Source organism: Narcine bancroftii, chromosome 2 (genome assembly GCF_036971445.1).
Source record: "Narcine bancroftii isolate sNarBan1 chromosome 2, sNarBan1.hap1, whole genome shotgun sequence".
NCBI lineage: Eukaryota > Metazoa > Chordata > Chondrichthyes > Torpediniformes > Narcinidae > Narcine > Narcine bancroftii.
The window spans coordinates 352,497,935-352,519,758 of NC_091470.1; the positions used below are offsets into that span (position 1 = coordinate 352,497,935).

General features: G+C 38.8%; 1 protein-coding gene across 2 annotated transcripts in view; it reads left to right on the top strand.

Moving 5' to 3' along the window:
* The window catches only part of LOC138755761 (solute carrier family 45 member 4), an 84,380-nt gene that overhangs the window by 20,252 nt on the left and 42,304 nt on the right, over positions 1 to 21,824 (top strand). For both annotated transcript variants that reach the window (XM_069922314.1, XM_069922313.1), the window contains 2 exons: positions 5,123 to 5,622; positions 18,308 to 18,496. In XM_069922314.1, the coding sequence (XP_069778415.1) occupies positions 5,352 to 5,622; positions 18,308 to 18,496 (460 nt within the window). In that variant the 5' untranslated portion in view covers positions 5,123 to 5,351. The remainder of the gene's footprint in view (positions 1 to 5,122; positions 5,623 to 18,307; positions 18,497 to 21,824) is intronic.

Below are 21,824 nucleotides of genomic sequence, written 5' to 3' on the forward strand. Positions count from 1 at the left end.
CTGATGTGTCACTGATAATTCAAAGTAACTGCTAAATTGAACTCTCCAAACTAAAGTTGTGTTTATTGATCTGCTATTGAATTATTGCAGAGTTCATAGTTCTGAAGAATGCTATAAACATTTGAACACAGATTAAAGCTAACATTGATTTAACACAAGGTCATGTCTGACCAAATTATTTTGAAGAGGTAACAAGGAAGGCAAATGACAGCAATGAAAAAAGTAAAGGAAAGGGTTCCATTATTGTCACATAATTCTACATTTTAGAATATAACATGCATGAAATTCTTTGGTTTTTGTCTACCACAACGCAGGCAGAGAGTTGTCACTTTGTCCAGCATCCCTCGCAGAAACCTACAGCACCTGTTGTTCCTAAGCGGTCTCCCCTCCTTCACCATCCCTTTTACCTACATCTGTACTTGCTTTATTTCCCCCTCTCTAAATTTCCTCTCTCCCACCTTTCCTGGTGGTCTCCCTAGGCCTTTTCACACTGCAGGCGAGCAGTGACCCTACTTGGACCTGGGTGAAATTCCAGGGAATGCAAGTCCTCACGGGCCTTTTACACTTTGGTCCAAATTCCCTGTAATTTAGGGGGACCTGCCTCAAGCAATTATGTCATTACGCACTCACAATGTCCGGAAGTGGAAAGAATGTGTGCATATACTAAGCATACAAACACGAATAAATGTATATAGACCAATTAACAAACAGCTGAATTAACTGATTTATTGAAGGCAATTTGAGGTTGACATCTGAAATGATAACACAATGACGCAGTGTGCAAGTGCTGATGTCACAGCGCTTCCCCTACTTGGCCATTTGCCGATTTAGACCGCAGGGAGACGGTGTTCTGGGAATCTAACCGAGTCTGCGGCCCTACATAAGAGGTAGGACTGTGGGCCTGGGTAACTTTACCGGGCTGATATTTTCATACTGCTGGTTCATAGGAGGGTTCCTGGGAAAATTTCCCAGGAATCTCCATTTTACACGGTGGAGTGAAAAGGCCTCCTGTCTCTCCACCCTGCACATCTTTTGTCCAATCACCTACATCAGCTTCTTTCCTCCCTTCATTTATGTAATATCACCCCCTTCCACGTAGTCATGTTAAAGGATCTACACCTGAAATGTTGACCGACTATTTATGACCTGCTGTCTGACCTGCTGAGTTTCTCCAGCAATTCTTTGCCATAGTGACATTTCAAAGCACTTAAGCAATATACACATTTGTAAGGAATGAAACAGAATTCACACATCAGTATCTACCTTCTAAAATTATTGTTCAGTTTAGTATGTGGCAGTGTCTGTGAGGATAAAAATGGTTAATATTTTTGGTGACTTAATTCCTCAGTTTTTGTACATTGCAATAGTGACAGCACTTTTAAATGTTCAATTAGATGCAGCATCTTTTCTTCACCCTCTGCTCAATATTTTTCTGCACAGCAATTTAAATATTCTTGTGCTTTGAGCATAAAAACAAATTAGCTTTACTGTAGAATATTTTCAAAATATTGAAGCGAGTCTTGGTTATACTGAAAGCACTGGAACAGCTGAATTGGGTCTTTGTAAGTTAACAATGCAAGGAGAGGAACTCAGCACATGAGTTGTCGATTCATTAATACAAAGCCTGAAGAAAACTGAGGTCCTCCATCAGCCAGCTCCCCACCATGACTACCAGCCCCCCGACATCTCCATCGGGCACACAAAACTCAAAACGGTCAACCAGTTTACCTATCTCGGCTGCACCATTTCATCAGATGCAAGGATCGACAATGAGATAGACAACAGACTCGCCAAGGCAAATAGCGCCTTTGGAAGACTACACAAAAGAGTCTGGAAAAACAACCAACTGAAAAACCTCACAAAGATAAGTGTATACAGAGCCGTTGTCATACCCACACTCCTGTTCGGCTCCGAATCATGGGTCCTCTACCGGCACCACCTACGGCTCCTAGAACGCTTCCACCAGCGTTGTCTCCGCTCCATCCTCAACATCCATTGGAGCGCTTTCATCCCTAACGTCGAAGTACTCGAGATGGCAGAGGTTGACAGCATCGAGTCCACGCTGCTGAAGATCCAGCTGCGCTGGATGGGTCACGTCTCCAGAATGGAGGACCATCGCCTTCCCAAGATCCTGTTATATGGCGAGCTCTCCACTGGCCACCGTGACAGAGGTGCACCAAAGAAAAGGTACAAGGACTGCCTAAAGAAATCTCTTGGTGCCTGCCACATTGACCACCGCCAGTGGGCTGATAACGCCTCAAACCGTGCATCTTGGCGCCTCACAGTTTGGCGGGCAGCAACCTCCTTTGAAGAAGACCGCAGAGCCCACCTCACTGACAAAAGGCAAAGGAGGAAAAACCCAACACCCAACCCCAACCAACCAATTTTCCCTTGCAACCGCTGCAATCGTGTCTGCCTGTCCCGCATCGGACTTGTCAGCCACAAACGAGCCTGCAGCTGACGTGGACTTTTTACCCCCTCCATAAATCTTCATCCGCGAAGCCAAGCCAAAGAAGAAAAAGAAAATACAAAATGGCTATAATTTGTCAAGGACATATAGTTGAAATGGTGTATTTTTAAAAAAAGGTGTTGATTTGAATAAAGGTAGACAGCAAAAGGTACAAATGTGGCTGCATTAATTGGATTAAGAGTGAAAGAATGCTCAGTGTATTTGATACACTTCTGGGATATTAAATATATTGGTTGTAGCAAGACTAGAAGCCAACTCTGAAAGACAAAGAGGATTCTACCAACTGTGCATATGATTGCATTTTTATTGTTTGAAGCATTATAAAAAGATTAGCAATGAGTCATGGGAGGAGTCCAAACGTATGGACAGAAGCAAGTAATTCAAAATTCCTTTGTCATGTAATAGTACAGAGTGTGTAATATTACACAAAATTGCCTTCTGTGCCTGCCGTAAGGTGGAGTTGCCATTTGAGTTGCCCAGTGCCCCTTATGGTACAAGAGAAAGAGAAGCAAGAGTCCCTTTAGGGTCACTGAGTGACTGTGGATTTGTCTCCTGTTCTCCCTCGGCCACTGCAGCACGTTCGCTCCATCGGCATCCTGAGCTCCATCACGATCATGAAGTCGTCAGTGCCTGAGACCCTTCTTGCCCTCAGCACTCTCTCAAATCCCAATTACAATACCTAGTTGGCATAGGCCAGTCTTCAGCAACCCTTAGCCTGCGCAGGTCCCCCAACTGCAAGTCATCTGCAACCTTTTTGGGTCCCTCAGCTGCTGAGCCCCTCATGGTCTGTTGTGGTCATCATTCTGTAGGGCTGTTGCCTTTTTATCCTTCTCAATAGAAGGTGTTCTCCCTGTTTCTGGTGCCCTGTGCAGATCCACTGATCCCTGGAGTCTGCCCCTTCGTGACCACTGCTGAGCATAGGCACTGCCATCTTGGGTACGGACCCCGCAGTTGGAGAATTTTAAAATAATACATCATTGGTTCCTTTAACAGGCCATTTAAAGCCTGTGCAGAACCGTCAGCATTAGGTATGGGCAGTTGAACCCATTGGAATGGTGCTGTGCCTCTGCTCCCCGCTCTCCCAGAGCTGCAGCAGCGCTGCCGTTTCGGCAGCTCTGGCAGAACTGCTGTTGTTTTATGTACAAAAATAAGAAACAAGAATGACATGCATTTGAGGAAATTTTGGACCAAAGGCAACAGGACAAAATTTATTTTTCATTGCTGGATGTATGATCAATGGTGGGATACATCAGAAATAATGGAGGGATTAAGTGAAGTGCTTGTAATAAATAGGCATGGTTTCAGACAGACAGAACCTAATATAAATTTGCAAATCGTGTACAATAAAACTTCAAGTAGGTGATGCAAGCTGCTGGGGTGTTGACTGGCCTGCTGTATGTTTTGCCATTTTCTGTTGTAATCAATGAAAATTCTACTGCTTTGAATTATTCTCTCCTGCCAGAGCTCGTTCCCTATCTAGCATCAATGATCCTTATGCTGAAGTGACATTTACACAGGCTGGTGGAGTATAAATTATGCAATGAAAATGTCTGCAAAAAGAAAATTTACAGATGCTGGGGTCTAATGCAATACCAAAAAAAAGCTTGAGAAACTCAGCAGGTCACACAGCATCCACAGGAAGTAAAAAGCAATTGACGTTTTGGGCCTGAACCCTTCTTCAGGAGTGCCGAGAGTCAAAGAAACCCCTGAATATAAAGGTAGAGGAGAGGTGTTTGGGAAAGGGGGGCTTAACACAGGCTAGCAGGTAAGAGAAAACCAATGGATACAGGCAGGAGAAAGAAGCTGACAAGTGATGGCAGAATGGACAGAGGCTAAGAATGCTCTCTGATAGGAGAGGAAATGGGGTGGGGAAGAAATAAGAGACCAGTGGATAGAGTTATTGAAAATTGGAAATCAATATTGATGCTGTCTGGCTTGAATCTGCTGAGTTTGAATACAAGATGTTCTTCTTCCAATTTGTGGATGGCCTTTGTGAAGGCTGTTAATAGTAGTTGAGGAGAGCCCACATTTTCTGGGAGGAGGAGGATGTCCTGGAATGGATGACATAATCCTGAGAGTAAATGCCGCAGAGACTGATGAATTGACAAAGGAATAGAATCTTAACATGCGACAGGGTGGGAAGAGGTGAAGTCAAGGTAATTCTGGGAGTTGCTGCATTTTGTAAAAGATGTCTGGAAAGTTTGTCTCCCAAAATGGAGACTGTGATAGAGAAAGAGGAAAGATTTGCTAGAGATGAGCCAAGTGAATTTGAAGTCCAGATGGAATTTGGCAGCAAAGTGAATCAAGTTAATGAGCGCGACATGGGGGAGGAAGCAGCACTAATGCAGTTATCACTGTAATGGAGAAAGATTTGAGGAGTCTTGCTTGCACAAGCTTGCAATATTAAATGGTCCACATGTCCAACAAAAGGACAGGCATAGCTTGGACCATTGCATGTTCCCATGGCTAAACCTCTTCATTTGTGTAATTAAAATTATTCATTATCTAGATAATGAAATTGAGTACTTTGAAATATACCTTTTTATAGTTATTGTAATGTTTTATTGTGTGAATTTGCAAATGAGATACAGCATGGACTGTTATTTCCTACTGCACTAAATGGCTCTAAGGTTGATCTTTTTTTTGTTTCAGAACGGTCGCTCGATGGGGAGCAACAGAGAACTACCTTTTTGCGTCACTGCCTCATCTCTATATTGCAGAAGCTCCTCTATAATGAAACTAGTATTAACTGAATGGCAATTGATATGGATTTTTAATAGACAATAAACAAGCCATAAATACAAAGCTTCTACCAAATAGTTTTCATCTGGTGTCGTTTTGCAAGAAATGGTGGAAGAGAAGTGCTAATTCTACAACTGAAATGGGAGGAAACGTTTACTTTGGGGGAAAAAAAATCCATCCTTTTATAGCAGCAATGGCTCCGCAGAATGACGATGCAGAACCTATTCAAGCACAAGAATTGCTCACAAAATTGAAAAAAGTAGAGGAGAATGGTGATGAAACAGTTAGTGAGGGATCCATCGATCGCATTCCCATCAAATTATGGGTGATGCATGGTGCAGTGATGTTTGGCAGGGAGTTCTGTTATGCACTGGAAACTGCCTTGGTAACACCAGTATTGTTGCAGATAGGTGAGTGCTAACAATCTCGGTGAGATTGCAATATTTTATCATATCAAGATTAAATTTATTATCATAGTAATAAAACTGTCATATTACATGAATTTTCTCCTTGCCTGCTGCCAGGAATTGCCTAAGCACCTCTTGCAGTCAGACTTAGTCAGAGCGAGAGCAGCAAAAGAGAGTCCCCACCCAGAGTCACCAAGTGTCAGTAGATTCACCTTCAGCACTTCCGTAACCCCTGCAGCCATACAGTCCAGTTCAAACCATTTTTGTATTTTAACACAATAAATTCTGTCAGATCATCAGGAATCCATTTAGTTGATCTAAATAAAATAGAAGCTTGATGTTTACCAGTAAGGGTCTTTGGCACTACTGGAGATGGTTCTGATTTGTTTTTAATTGCTAATGTTTGAGCTAATCTCTGAGGTGTAGAATCTCATTTAAGGAAAACCTATTAAATAATATTTGATTATGCCTAATTTTGTCACCATTTAACAAACTAGGATTTCATTTTTTTCATTAAAATTCTTTTGCTTTCTCTCCGAGTAATATACCATCTTGTTGCTTATTGATAGCTCAGGTCAATAAATGTCAAAGCTCCCTCATTCCTGACATTATTAATATGGGTGAATATGCACCTACAAAATATCAAGTATTTTTTGTTGATTCTGAGCTGGGATGTGAAAAATACACAAGAACTCATTCCTGGGCTATTGCATCCTTGCCCTGAGAAAAGTAGACATTCCTGTTCCTTGTATTGTTCAATGTAACTGTGATAAAATGTGGATCGAAATCATTGCACTGACCTATTGCATTGTAACAATGGAAAAAGAGTTGAACAATGCTCTTTAAAAAGTTTTTTATTTCCTTTCCCAGTAACCTGGAGGTTCAGTGAAATGCTAATAATTTTGCCTTTTAATTTAGCTAATTTTTTTTTTTACTGCCGTTGTGTGCACACTGTGATTTTCAGAAAGTTGCAGAGCATCTTTACTTCTGCAATTTTTTTACATGGATATCAGTGCAATTTCAAGTCCACAATAATAGTGAAACTAATGTGCGGTAATTACTGTTGATCTGATGGCACTGCAAAAAAAAAACTGCTGACATTCTTGAGCTATGATAGCATTTGTAAATGTCTGTATTATTACTATAATTAAACCTCACCATCATGGATCTGTGATACTGAAGCCAAATAAAATCTCAGTTGTGACAAGATTTTATCTCCTGAGCACTATCAGGAAGATGTGTTGAATTTCATGAATGATAATAATGTGTATTTCATGCTTTGATTACTGTTAATATGCCACATCTAGCAACTTTGAAGCTACAGTGGCATCGATCAGTGGAAAGGAAAAAAAAAGTTGCAGTCCGTCATTCTTGAGCTCAATTTATGTTCAACCTGCTATGTGTTGAACCATCCACAGAGATTGGCAGAAGTAGTGTTTGTCCTGCTGCCTTGCTGTTGGCTCATTATTAATGTCCTGTAACGCTGAAGCCAAAAGCTCATTTGTGACAAAATTTCATCCTCCGAATTATCAGGATGATATTGTTTTGAATTTAATGGGAAAAGTGCTCAATGCTACAACCTGTAAATTGAAATGTGCATATAAGATTACTGTTGGATCAAATGCCTGATTACAGCCCAGCACAGGAATAAACATGTTGGGAACTATTTTTTGTTTATGCTTTATCTTTTTTAAAACCATAGACATTATTCAAACTTGGGTGGGACTAAGATTTTTGTTTGAGAAGAATAATTAGTCTTTGGAGGAAGGCCAGAAACATTCCATCTGGACCCAACATTTTGTGTATCAGTTCTATAAAGACCTCAATTTCCTGATCTTTCAAAAACTTTCCTACCTCTACATCTAGTGATTGAGGTTCAATAGAGAATTCTAAAGCTCCATCATCCTCTCAGAAAAAATTCCCGATTCCCACATATCTTAATCTAAACAGTTACCTCTTTGTAACTGTGTCCCCTTGTACGAGACTCAACATCAGGTGGCATGGTTAGTGCAACGCCTTTACAACACCAGCAATTGGGACCTGGGTTCAAATCCCACACGGAATTATGGAGCTTGGAAGTTCTCCCTGTGTCTGACTGGGTTTTTCCTGGAGGCTCTGATTTCCTCCCATTGTTTGAATTGTACTGGGGGTATAGGTTAATTGGATGTAAATTGGGAGGGCCAGGCTCCTAGGCCAAAATGGCCCTGTTTCTTTGCTGTATGTTTAAAATTTAAAAACCTTGTCATGCCCCTATGGTCTTGTTTCAATTGGGTTGCCCTTTTATTCTTATTTCAAGATTTGGGTCTAATTCTTTACAGCCATTTTTTTAAAGAAGAATCCTGTCATTTCAGTAATTGGTATGGTGAAGGACTTGTGGAGTTTCTTTATTGTTGCCAGTTTCCTCAACAAAGAGGTGAAAACTACACAGTGCCCTGGGTGTGGCTCCACCTGTAGAATGTAGCAAATGGGTCAGGAAGGAGTTTTTTTGTTGTTGCTATAATCAACAAATAAGATTGGTCCCTTTCTGCGCTACAGGATTTCCACCCCGGAGTACATAAATTCTGGAGTTGCCTTGGAAAATTTGGTAACTGGAATCTTGAGTTATACTTTGCAAGGAAAGCAGAAAAATAAGTAGTCAATTTGGAATCAGTATTTTGAAGCTCATGCTAAATTAGTTTGGAAGATGATAAAATGCAACAGCTCAAGTAAGTGGGTAATAGACTATGACTTGGGCATGTTGAAATCATTTTCAAGGTGGGACCAGATAAATATTTTGAACTAACTACTGGGGAAACCATTGCATTAAACTTGGTTGACAAGTTAACTTTTTAATGAGTATTAAAATGGATGTGGATCGGTGTTGTGAAGTTTACAATGTAATGAACTTTTTTCCACCAGGTAAGTACATTAAGAGTGGCTGGTAGTGCAGCATCGAGAGGGGTCCAAGAAGTCGTGCTGGACAGCCCTCAGCCCTTGACTTTGTCCAACAGGCTAGTAATTCTTGCAACTTGTGTGGACTAACTTGACCGTGACACTGTGGTTCAGAGAGCCGCTCAAGATGGGGAAAGAGAAGGAAAATGTAGTGCCAACTGCTTGATATTTAACATGAGCATCCTGCTGGCTGCATCTTTGTGTAGTATGGTAGCTGTAGAGCATCGGACTGGAAGTTGATGCAGAGGATCTTCTAAATGGCCGAGAGGATCACTGGGATCTTCTCTTCTCCATCAATGACATTCATCGGGAGCATTCCTGAAATAAGGATCAAAACTATTGAGGATCTCTACCATTTTCACTCCGTATCCATGATCAGCTCCCATCTGGAAAGAAGTGCAGAAACATCAAAATCAGGACTGACTGGCTGGAAAATGGCTTCTTCCTGCAAGGTGTGAGATTGATGATCAGTAATCTGTAACCTTGGGTCTCTTTATAAATAAAACTGAGTAAATTATTCCAGAATATTTATATATATTTTTGTTTTTTTCATGTATGTAATGTATTGGGGATTGTACAGCCAGGGGAATAGACAATTCTCTGAAGCAAAAATCAAGAGTACTAAAGGCTGGGTTGCTTGCCTGGCTGGGTTCAGGACATCTCATCTGATTTGCAGAGGGAGGGAAATGATTCAATTGTCCATGTATTCACTGACAATGTAGGAACAAGGCAAGGGGTTCTGGTGAGAGAATTTGAGTAGCTAGGGGCTAAATTAAAAAAGCAAAACCAATCAGGTAATGATTTCAGTTTTATTGTCAGAGTACATACATGACATCGCATACAACCCTGAGATTTTTTTCCTGCAGATGAAATAGAATCACCACTTTTAGTGGTGCAAAAAAACCTACATAACATACACAAGTAAACAAACTGCAATACAGAAGGAAAAACAATAAAGGGCAAAAGAAAGAGTCCTTGAATGAGTCCCTGATTAAGTTTGTTGTTGTTGAGTCTGATGGTGGAGGGGTAGCAGCTGTTCCTGACCCTGGTAATGTGAGTCTTGGAACTATAGAACTCGACAACACAGAAAACAGGCCATTCAGCCCTTCTAGTCTGTGCCAACCATTGTTCAGCTAATCCCAATAACCTGCTCCCATTCCTTAACCCTTCAGACCTCTCCCATCCATGTATCTATCCAATTTATTCTTAAAGCTCAAGATAGTCTGCACTCACCACATCAAATGGCAGCTCATTCCACACTCCCCCTAATGTTCCTCCTAAACCTTTTCACCCTAGGTGCCCAGAATTGCTCACAACTTCAACACCTATACTTTCCTGATAGTACCAGTGAGAGCAGAGAGTATGCTGGGTGATGTGGATCCTTGATGATTGCTACTACTCTGACGGCAGCATTCCCTGTAGATTATCTCAATGATAAGGAGGGTTTTGCATGTGATGCCCTGGCCTGTTCACCACATTTGTGTTTGGAGGTAGTGGTGTCCCCATACCAGACTAAGAAAAAGGAGTAGGCTGATCTGATGATGGGCTCATCTCCACCTTCCTGCCTTTCCCCCATATCTTGTAATTATTTTCCTATGTACAAAAAAAAATCTGTCCAACCTGGTCTTAAATATATTTACGGAGGTCACCTTCACTGATTCAATGGGCAGCAAATTCCAGATTCACCACCATCTGGGAAAAGCAGTTCCCCCTCACGTCTGTCCTAAATTTGCTACATTGAATTTGAGGCTATGTCCTCTATAACTTACCTACCTCTGTCTTAGCTATGCCTTCCAACATTTTATTTCTACAGGATCCCCTCTTATTCTTCTAAATTCCAGTGAGAACAGTGCAGAAGTCTCAATCGCTTGTTTGTGAAAGTCAAATGTGAAAAAAAGACATGAAAGTCAGTACACTTTCCACCACATAATATATGTAGAAATTTGCCATCTCTGAATTGTTAGTTGAGTCATGTGCAAATTGGACAAGAATGATAAGATTAGGGCCATAAATATATGGCTTAAAAAATTGGTGTGAGAAGTGGGTTTGAATTTCTGGGACATTAGTACCCAGTATTGGGGAAAGGAAAGAGTTGTTCTAACAGGACAAGCTCCACCTGAACCCGTGCTGGGACCAGGGTCCTGTGGTTAAGGCTTTCAACTAAACGGGGGGGGGTAGAGGGAGATGGGAAGAAGTAAGAAAGAAAATAGCATCAAAATCCTTGCGTGTGGAGTTGAGAAACTGCTTGGATAAAAGTCACTGATGGGGAGATGTATACAGGGCTCTGAATAGCAGTCAGGATTTGGGGTACAAATTACAAACAGGAGTTTGAGGAGGCATGCAAGAAAGGCAATGTTATGTGGGAATGGGGGACTTGTCCAAAGAGAAGGAATTTGTCGAATGCCTATGAAATGGCTTTTTAGACCAGCTTGTGGTTGAGCCCATCAGAAAAAATGCAATTCTGGATTTGATGCTGTGAAATGAACAAAATTTAATTTGAGACCTTAAGGTTTTTTTTTGAAACTTTATTTATTAATTTTAACATATGAAGAAAGTAAGTAATTCATGTACAGAAAAAATACAAAATAAAGTAATACAAGTATAAAGTAACATAGTTAATACAATACCAATCTCGGCATCTCCCCCTAACAACTAAAAACTAAGACTAAAAAAAAACTATTTTTAACCCCTAAACCCCCCCCTCCTGACCCCCACGATAAAGAGTGAAGAATTAATACTATTAGTATAATAAAAAAAAATAAAAAATATATATCTTTTTAAATCGATATATATATATATAAAAACAAAAAAATATTAATTAAGTATTAATTATTAATCCAAAAAAATTTTATATAAGAATATACATGAAAAAACAAAAACAAAAAGAACTTAAATGAAAAAAATCAACTAATAAAAAAAACTAAAAAAAAGAAAACATAGAAAAATATATAATAAAAAAAAAAGATTTTTTTAAAGAAAAAAATAATTAATTCAAACTTATTTAAATTGTATATAATCAATAAATGGGGTCCACTTTTAACTCATAAAAAGACATCTTGTATAGAAAAAGATATTCTTTCCATAACCAAACAAAACTTCATCTCTGAATACCACCTATCTAAAGACAATACATTTCTATTCTTCCAAGTAATCGCTATACATTTCTTGGCCACTGCCAGCGCTAAGTAAATAAAAGAGGTCTGGTAATTATCTAAATCAATCAACGGTTGCATATTCCCTAATAAAAATATATCAGGGTCTAATACAATATGAAGATTATATAGATTATTAAATACAGATTGAATACCTTTCCAAAATTGTTGTAACCGATCACACAACCAAACAGCATGTAAAAAAAGTACCAGAAACCTGATCACAACGAAAACAAAGATCTGACTTACTAAAACCAAATTTTTTTAATTTTTGGGTGTTAAATATAATTGATGTATAAAACTATAATTAATCATCGCCAATCTAGCATTAATCAATTTTCGAACACTATTACGGCAGATTTCAGACCAATGATTATTCAATGTTTAGAAATATTACGAATTTGAAGTGGACGAAACAAATTAAATATTTGGGAATTAATGTTAATACTGACTACCAAAATTTATATTCACTTAATTATCTTCCTTTAATGAAGAAGATTAAGGCAGATTTAGTTAAATGGAAAGATTTACCTTTGGGTTTATTAGAAAGAATTAATACTATAAAAATGAATATTTTTTCTTGTATACAATATTTATTTCAATCAATTCCTTGTTGTTTACAAAAAAGATTTTTTAAGGATTTATATAAAGTAATTAGGGATTTTTTGTGGAAAGGAAAATTTCCTAGGGTGGCGTTGAAAAAATTGATGTGGGATTTTCAATTTGGAGGGTTACGGCTACCTAACTTTCAATTTTATTATGAAGCAGCTCAATTTAGATTTCTTAGCGCATTAATGGCCACACAAGATACGCCTAGTTGGGCACAGATAGAATTGGCAGTTATTTCTGAAAAATTTTCGAATGAATTTTTATTTCGATGGAATAAAAATTTGTTACAAACTTATGATGTACCAATATTGAAACATTTAATGAATTTATGGATAAGTAAATTATATAAAATGGGATTGAAAAATAAGTGGTCGGGAAGATTACCATTATATAATAATCAACTTGTTCCTTTCACGGTATTTAATACTATTTTGAAACAATGGGAGGAGAAAGGAATACATAATTTATCTGACTGTTTTTTAGAAGGTCATTTTTGTTCTTTTGTAGAATTGCAAAAGAGATTTGATATAAGTGGTTATTCTATATTTGTGTATTATCAGTTAAGATCTTTTGTAAAACAGGTATGCGGTTGTCAAATGAATTTACTGTCTGAAACTGATTTTGAGAAATATGTGCTCTCATTTCCAAAAAAGGGTTATATATCAGGTTTGTATCGTATTTTGTTGGAAAGTGAAAGTAAACTAGATTGGGATAAAGATAAAATAAAATGGGAAAAAGATTTAAATTTAACAATAACTGAAGAGACCTTAAGGTAAAGGAGCCCTTAGAAGGCAGTGATCACTTTATGATAGAATTCACTCTTACACTTTGAGATGTCAGGTTAACAGTTCATTAAATGTAACTATAGAGGCATGAGAAAGTCAATTGGAAGGGGATGGAGCAGCAATGGCAGGAGTTTCTGGAAGTAATTCAGAAGTCGCAGGACCCAGTGCTTCTCTACCAGTGGGGCACAGCATGTTTCCTCGTGGGTCTTTAAAAATGTTAAATAAAATACTTTAAATAAAGATGCCTGTGACTTGAAAATATTGCTCAGTTATTCCCACTAGTGGGCCCTAGCATGTTAAACTGGAAGCCAGGTGGGCCTTAAACTGGAGCCAGGTGGGCCTTAAACTGGAAGCCAGGTGGGCCTTAAACTGGAAGCCAGGTGGGCCTTAAACTGGAAGCCAGGTGGGCCTTAAACTGGAAGCCAGGTGGGCCTTAAACTGGAAGCCAGGTGGGCCTTAAACTGGAAGCCAGGTGGGCCTTAAACTGGAAGCCAGGTGGGCCTTAAACTGGAAGCCAGGTGGGCCTTAAACTGGAAGCCAGGTGGGCCTTAAACTGGAAGCCAGGTGGGCCTTAAACTGGAAGCCAGGTGGGCCTTAAACTGGAAGCCAGGTGGGCCTTAAACTGGAAGCCAGGTGGGCCTTAAACTGGAAGCCAGGTGGGCCTTAAACTGGAAGCCAGGTGGGCCTTAAACTGGAAGCCAGGTGGGCCTTAAACTGGAAGCCAGGTGGGCCTTAAACTGGAAGCCAGGTGGGCCTTAAACTGGAAGCCAGGTGGGCCTTAAACTGGAAGCCAGGTGGGCCTTAAACTGGAAGCCAGGTGGGCCTTAAACTGAAAGCCAGGTGGGCCTTAAACTGGAAAAGGTTGAGAACTACTGTTACTCTCCATTAGAACCAGCATTTGAAATGGAGGGTTAGGAACTGTGGCTGGCAAAAACTCAAAGTCAGCATAAAAGCAAAAGATAAGTAATGCTGTATTGCAAAAATCAACAGGAAGTCAGAGGATTGGGTAGCTTTTTTAAAAAAAAACCAAATAAAGTACTTTGAGAGAAAAGATGAAATATGACATTTACTAGTAAAATTAGAGGATGCCAAACCTTTTGTCAGATCTAAAGAGTAAAGGAGAGGTAAAGTGTGCACAGCAGACCACTGGAAATTGAAGCCGAGTGGTAATGGGAATAAAGATACTGAAAATTCAGGAGAGCCAGGGCAGAAGTGAGTGCAGTTGGAAAAGACACTTGGTGGTGGGAGAACGGAATTGAGAGGAATAATACACCAGCTATGATTCAAATGGTAGACCAGATGCAATGGGGGAATCTTGTCTAATTGAAATTGACCAATTTCCCCCTTGAGGCTGATTTGCCATTCAGCAGAGGTCATAGCTGACTTTGCACAGCTTTTCACTCTCTCTCCATGTTCCTCAATTCCCTAGTGGTTTAAATTTGTCAACCTCTGCCTTGAATGAGTTCAGTGACTTTGCTGTTGTTCACAAGAATTTCAAAGAGCTCAATGCACTGAGAAGAAATTCTCCATTGCCTTCTAAATAAGACTATCTCTCATTCTTCTAAACTGCAATTAGCATTCTCTTCATACATGACTTCCCCAGATATCAACCCAGAATTTGTGACGTTCCTCCACTCTCAGCAAAATCAACAAAACTTGAATTTCTCCATATCATTTTGTCAATTTACTGTGGGTAGATCAGTGTCCCGCATCGGACTTGTCAGCCACAAACGAACCTGCAGCTGACGTGGACATTTACCCCCTCCATAAATCTTCGTCCGCGAAGCCAAGCCAAAGAAGGAGAAGATCAGTGCACACAAAGAAGCAATAGCTATTGGAGAAAGGGTCTAGTGGTCCATGTTATCAGCTGGCATTGTTTCTAATGCAGAGGTTTACCTTGTATTCCTTTGAATTCATCAGTTGTTGTGGATTTTGATACAGCTTAATTTAAAAGAGCCATTGGAAGAAAAGGGAAGCAGAAAGACAGCAGGGCACAAGATTTGGAGAGAGCATTTTGATTAAGGGAGCAGTGCAGATACTTTGACCACCAGGCTGAGGATGTTGTCGCGATAGAGAGTATTGGAGATTAGGTAAAGATAGACACACCAGCTGTTTCCATTGGCAGATGAGATTTAAACTGGAATACATGTTGACAAGATTCACAGGAGTAGATTTAAGACTGACGAGGAGGAACAGCTTCTCCCAGAGAACTCTCTACCCAAAGAAATGGTGGATGTAGTTTTATTAAATATATTTAATACTCAGTTTTTTTTAATAGCAGAAGAATTGAGGGTTACACGAACTGGCAGGCAAGTGGGTCTAAGCATATGGCCAGATTGGGGTGGCATGGTTGGCAATCCCTTTACAGTGCCAGTGATTGGGACTTGGATTTGAATCACACTGTCTGTAAGGGGTTGGTACATTCTCACTGTGTCCTCACAGGTTTTTCTGGGAGTGTCGGTTAATTGGGTATAAATTTGGCGGCACAGACTTGTAGACCAAAATGACCTGTTACTGTGCTGTGTGTCTAAAATAAATAAAGATCAGCTATGATCCTATTGGATGATAGAGCAGGCTTGATGGCCATATGGCCTATCCCTGCTCCATTTTCTTGCTCTTGAGTCAAACATCTAAATCCAAGCTATCCAACGTTGATCATTCAGTAGTAAAAATTAACCTTCAGCTGAGATTGCAAAGTTTAGGAAATCTTGTATGTCAATTGAAGTATGTTGCTATAAACTATCTAAATATGCCTGTATAATTATGTAAATAATTTTATTCAATATTTATTGGTTTTATCAAATAAATATTACATAGTGATATGGCAATAAAGTATTTACAAATCTTGTATAGCAATACAAATAGCATTGAAACCTATGTTACATTTAAAAAAATAAAAAGAAGACCTCTATACTAATTATCTAAATATGGAGGCTACTGGCTTAACACCCAGTCGGCTACTAATAATAAAAAAAAGTAATTGAGATCAAAAACCAGAAACTAGTTGATCTTAAATTTTGAAAATAATTAAGAAAGGACTCCATAAAGAAGCAAAGTTGAGATTCATTTCAGTAGTGGAGCGTCTAATTTTTTTTTCTTTCTTAATATTACTTTGACCCCAAATCATTTTCCTGCTCTCTTTGGAATAAATGGGCCAATGGGTCTGACATTGACTGCTTCACAATCCCATGCAGTTGCCCTTATCTCGAAAGGCCAACCATGGCCTGTTTCCGCTCCGTAAATGGTCACATGGTTATCGCTAAGAGCCGTATTAATGAGATGGAAAGCTGCTGGCCCTCCCACTCATAATCAATGGTTGTTTGATATGATGGCATGCCTGACTTGAGGGTGGAAAACAATTAGATCTTCCACTATGTATGTAAATAGTTAATTGATATAATCTGTACAGATGATATTGCTGTGATTGGTTTGTTACTTTTTAGGGCTGTCTATTCCTCCAAGACCTCTACATCTGACAGGTCTTTTCAATATTATTAAGGACAAACATTACTCTTGAGTAACTGCAATGACAAATATGGTGGTTGATTGGAAGCTCTATACTCTAAATAACCTATGTTTGAATATTTGTTCTAAAACCATTTTAAATAAAATGGAAAAAATGTGAACCAGGCTTTGGTTTGTCTTTCAGGTTAATCTGTGAAATTTAAGGTAGGCTATGGAATTGAAGACGATTACTTGCACTCAGTTCTGTGGATTCTGAAGAGATTAGGGTGAAGATTGAGGAAACCAATTCAATGTAGCTAACTGATACTTAATAACCTGTTTCTGCCAGTTTTACAATTGCATAACTTCTGCATCCAGCTGTTTCCTGTTCACTTTATGAACTGTATTCATGAGCTTATACACCTGCCACTCATCTGGGAAATTAAGCATTTCTTCTGCCAATAGGAAATTGTATTATTGTTGTAACCGAGTTATGAGGTGGATAGTTACGAGGAGGTTGTCGGGCACTTTCAGCTCGAGTGATTCTCTGTGAACCGGACACAAACATGTTTTCCCGGAGCATGGATTTGTGGCGACATTGTTTTCATCCATCAAATTGATGCTCAATACAGTCGATACATTTTGTGTTTGAAATGCTATTGTGAGAAATGTTATTCAAACTAATCCCACTGCTTTCCAATTGTAATAAAAGATAAGACTTTCCTGTTTTTGAATACACCATTGCTATTAACATAAATGTTGTGGAAGAGCTCCAAATATTTTTTTTAAAAGTGCTGCTGTAAATGTTTTCTTTAAAAACAAATTTAAAGCATGGGAACTATCAAATCTTTTTAATCAACATAGTGTTTTTAAAATATTAATTACTTGTACCTCGAGGAGTGCAAAAGGAATGTCATGGATCATTTGGATTCGCAGTGAAACATCTTTTGATAGCCAGTTCGGATTAACTATAAATTGTGTAATTGATTTTATTATTTAATGCAAGATTCTGCCTGGGTAATGCATTGAAAAACAAGCTAAGCTAAGATCTTTCTACTGCAGTGCAGTGATGAGCTTTGTTGACCAGGATTTTCTGAGCAAAAATGGATTTGTTGAGTGAAATAAATTGTATTAAAAAGTGTTTGCATTGGCTCCAATGCAGTGAGGTAAGTTGTGGCATTGAGATTTTTCTGCTCCATTGATATAAAAGCTCATTTTTGGGTGAATAGGAAGCTTTCAATTTTTATTTTATAATTCTCTGATGAACAAGATGATCATTGGGTGTTTGATTTAGGACAGTGCATTGAAACAAAATGGCATTTACAATATAAGATGTGTTTTTAAAAAAAAAAAATGTTAAAATTGGATATCATAGCAATACAGCATAGAAACATTCCTTCACCAGATGTGTGCACCGCCCTTATCCTGACATACCCGCTATATCTCTCCAAATCCCTATATTAGATGTATTTTACCGACCAACACACAAGAATTTTTGTGATGTGCGAGTAAGCAAAAGCACCCAGATGAAACCCACACATTCCCGTCCTTCAGCAAGGACACGTTGCCAGAAATTCCTGTTGTGATGTGACAGACACAAGTTAGTTGAAGGGTGACATTTAACGTATTGTACTGAAAGCACGGTAAGTCGACTTGGAACGCTATATGAATTGGAAAATCGAAAATTGTCATGCAACTGTTCACTTAATGTCTTAATTGTTTGCTTCTTCATACACTACTTCTGAAGTCTCCATTTTCTTCTCGCAGGTCTTCCAGAACAGTACTACAGCCTCACCTGGTTTCTCAGCCCAATCCTAGGTCTGATCTTCACTCCTCTGATAGGTTCTGCTAGTGACCGTTGCACTTTGAGCTGGGGCCGCCGGCGGCCCTTCATCTTGGCTCTTTGCATTGGAGTCCTCTTCGGAGTTGCACTCTTCTTAAATGGCTCCCTCATAGGTAAATAATGAAACGTGTGCAATTCAGTTGGCACCGTATCAATATTTTCATATTTTTAAATAATTACGAAGTAAATTGACATCACTTGGGTACTGAAGATAACATCATTTAAACAACTAATGTTTGGTTACATGCATTCAACTCTGACTACAAGAGTTGTTCAAGAGGATTGAAGAACTGAATGCAAAGAAGCAGAAGGAACAATTATGCATATTTATGACTAGAAGACTACATGGTTTCCATTTTTGTTGTACCATAAGTAATAATTTAATTTTAAATATAATGGCATACTAAATAAGTTTGCAGATGGTTCAAAATTTGTCAGCATGGTTGGTGAAACGTGGATGGTCGTGAGAGCTGGACAGAAAAGTACAGTAACTGGGAGCCCATTAAGAATAGAAGAACAGAGAGAGAGAGAGACCCTAGAGTTCATGTTCACTGATATTTAAAGGCGGTAGAATGGAAAGATGGGTAATTTTAAAGGTATTTGTCAAGGTACAGACCTTAAGAGCCAAAATGTGCTAAAATTGTACATTCAGTCGTGTTCTGGCCACCTTGTTACAGGAAGGATGTGATTGCATAGCCAGTGCAGCAATAAAGTAATAGATTCCATTTAAGAAAATTATGCTTGATCTGGCAATAACTATAGTTCTCATATATACTGTATTCTATTTTTTTAAGTTGTAAATATTAGGGAGGAGTCACGTGATGGAGTAGTGGCCGGACGGTGAACTCCAGCCCTCTCCAGAAAAGTCGGGAAAAACAAGAGAAAATACAAAGGCACAGAAATACAAGTTAAAGAAAAGTGAGTATAAAGGTGGAAAGAAGATGGAGACAAAAGAAGAAAAATCAAAATCAACGGTAAGAAGAGAGGAAGAGAAGACAACGGAGGAAAAAGGTGAAGGCCTTACCTGTCCGAAGAGGCCCGCTGTGGAGAGAGGAGCCCACTACCTCAGGTCGGTAGAAAAAGAACTACAACAATGGCTCACAGAGCCGAGTAAAAGTGCGCAACCGCGCATGCGCATGAAAAAAAACACACCGACAGGAGGGGGGACCAGCTGGGGAGTCGATCTCCACAGCCGGCAACGACAGCTGCAGAACACCTGCAGCAAGAAGAGACCACAGAAGACAATGGAAACAAGAAAGAAGAGAAGGAAAGGGCAACAAAGAAACAACAGATGGCCAACCCAGAGGAAGAAGAAGAGGAAGAATACAGTGAAATAGATAAAGGGAAAGGCAAGGTAAAGGATATACTTGCTCTTGTTAGAGGATACATGGAGTCATTTAAAGAATGGCAAACACAGGAATTCAATGATTTAAGAAGAAGAATAAACAACACAGAAGAGAAAGTGAATAAAATAGATATGACCTTAACAGAAATGGGGAAAAAAATGGACAAGATGGAAGAACGGGCAGTAGCAGCAGAAATGGAGGTAGAAGACTTAAAAAAGAAATTGGAGGAATCTAATAAAAAAACTAAAGAGACACAAGAACTACTAGCTCAAAAAATAGATATAATGGAAAATTATAACAGAAGAAATAACATAAAGATAGTGGGCCTTAAGGAAGATGAAGAAGGCAAGAATATGAGGGAGTTTATAAAAGAGTGGATCCCTAAGACCCTAGGATGTCCAGAACTACAGCAAGAAATGGAAATAGAAAGGGCACATAGAGCATTGGCCTCTAAACCACAACCACAACAAAAACCAAGATCTATTGTAGTAAAATTCCTAAGATATACTACAAGAGAAAAGGTACTGGAGAAGACAATGGAAAAAGTAAGAGAGGGCAACAAACCACTGGAGTATAAAGGGCAAAAAATCTTCATTTATCCAGATATAAGTTTTTATCGCAAAGGCGATTTTATGGAAGAAAGGGTATAAATTTACACTGAAGCATCCTGCGGTATTGAAAATATTTATTCCAGGACAACAAAACAGACTGTTCTCGGATCCAGAAGAAGCACGAAAATTTGCAGAACAATTACAAAAATAGACTGAGGGATGAAGACGGGTAATGAGAGTAAAAATGATCACGATTGATATGTATGTGGGTAAAGACAAAAATAGACTGAGGGATGAAGACGGGTAATGAGGGTAAAAATGACCATGATTGATATGTATGCGGGTAAAGAGGTATAAGAGTGAATAGAGACAATGGGCATACGTGAAAGTATCTGTAATTAGAGGAAAACATAGATAGTATAGACAAGAATTAATAAGGGAAGGTAATGGAATAGAGAGAATAAGGAGGGAATTAAAAGAGTGACCTTTGTGACATATGAAAAGTGAAATCTTTTCTGGGGGGGGCTGGGTGGGGGAAAAGAGCGGTCACTGCAAAATCAGTTGACGCTTGCGAGTGGATTCGCAAATCCAAATGGAGAGGGGAGATGTGGTTGTCTGACAAGGGATAAAGGACAACTCAGGAGGGGAAGGGGAGATTGGGGATAAAGAAGATAGAAATAGGAGAATAAGGAAAATGTTGGATGTTGTAGGAATGTTGTCTGGTAAAGAGTTGAAAATAAGAAAACAGAAATGGAAAAGGAGGAAAGGTAATGATGGAAAAACGGAAAGAGAAGATAAACAAAATATAAAATGGCTACGCTGAACTATATGACTTTAAATATTAATGGAATACATAACCAAATTAAAAGGAAGAAACTACTAAATTTACTGAAAAAGGAAAAAATAGATATAGCATTTGTCCAAGAAACACACTTAACTGAATTGGAGCACAAGAAATTAAAGAGAGATTGGGTAGGACATGTAACAGCAGCATCGTATAATTCAAAAGCAAGAGGAGTGGCTATATTAATTAGCAAAAATGTGCCATTTAAAATAGAAGAGGAAATAATAGATCCAGCAGGGAGATATGTTATGATAAAATGTCAGATATATTCAGAGCTTTGGAATCTACTTAATATATATTCACCTAACGAAGAAGATCAAAAGTTTATGCAAGATATCTTTTTGAAGGTAGCTAATACGCAAGGGAACATACTAATAGGAGGAGATTTCAATCTGAATTTGGATCCAAATATGGATAAAACGGGGAAAAAAATTAACAGGAAGAACAAAGTAACCAAATTTATAATTAAATCAATGCAAGAAATGAAACTTGTGGACATATGGAGGAAACAAAACCCAAAAGAAAAGGAATACTCATACTACTCGACTAGACATAAAACATACTCAAGAATAGACCTATTTTTGTTATCAGCTAGTATGCAGGATAGAGTAAGAAAAACAGAATATAAAGCGAGAATGCTATCGGACCATTCACCCTTAATACTGACAGTAAAGCTAGAGGACATCCCTCCAAGAATGTA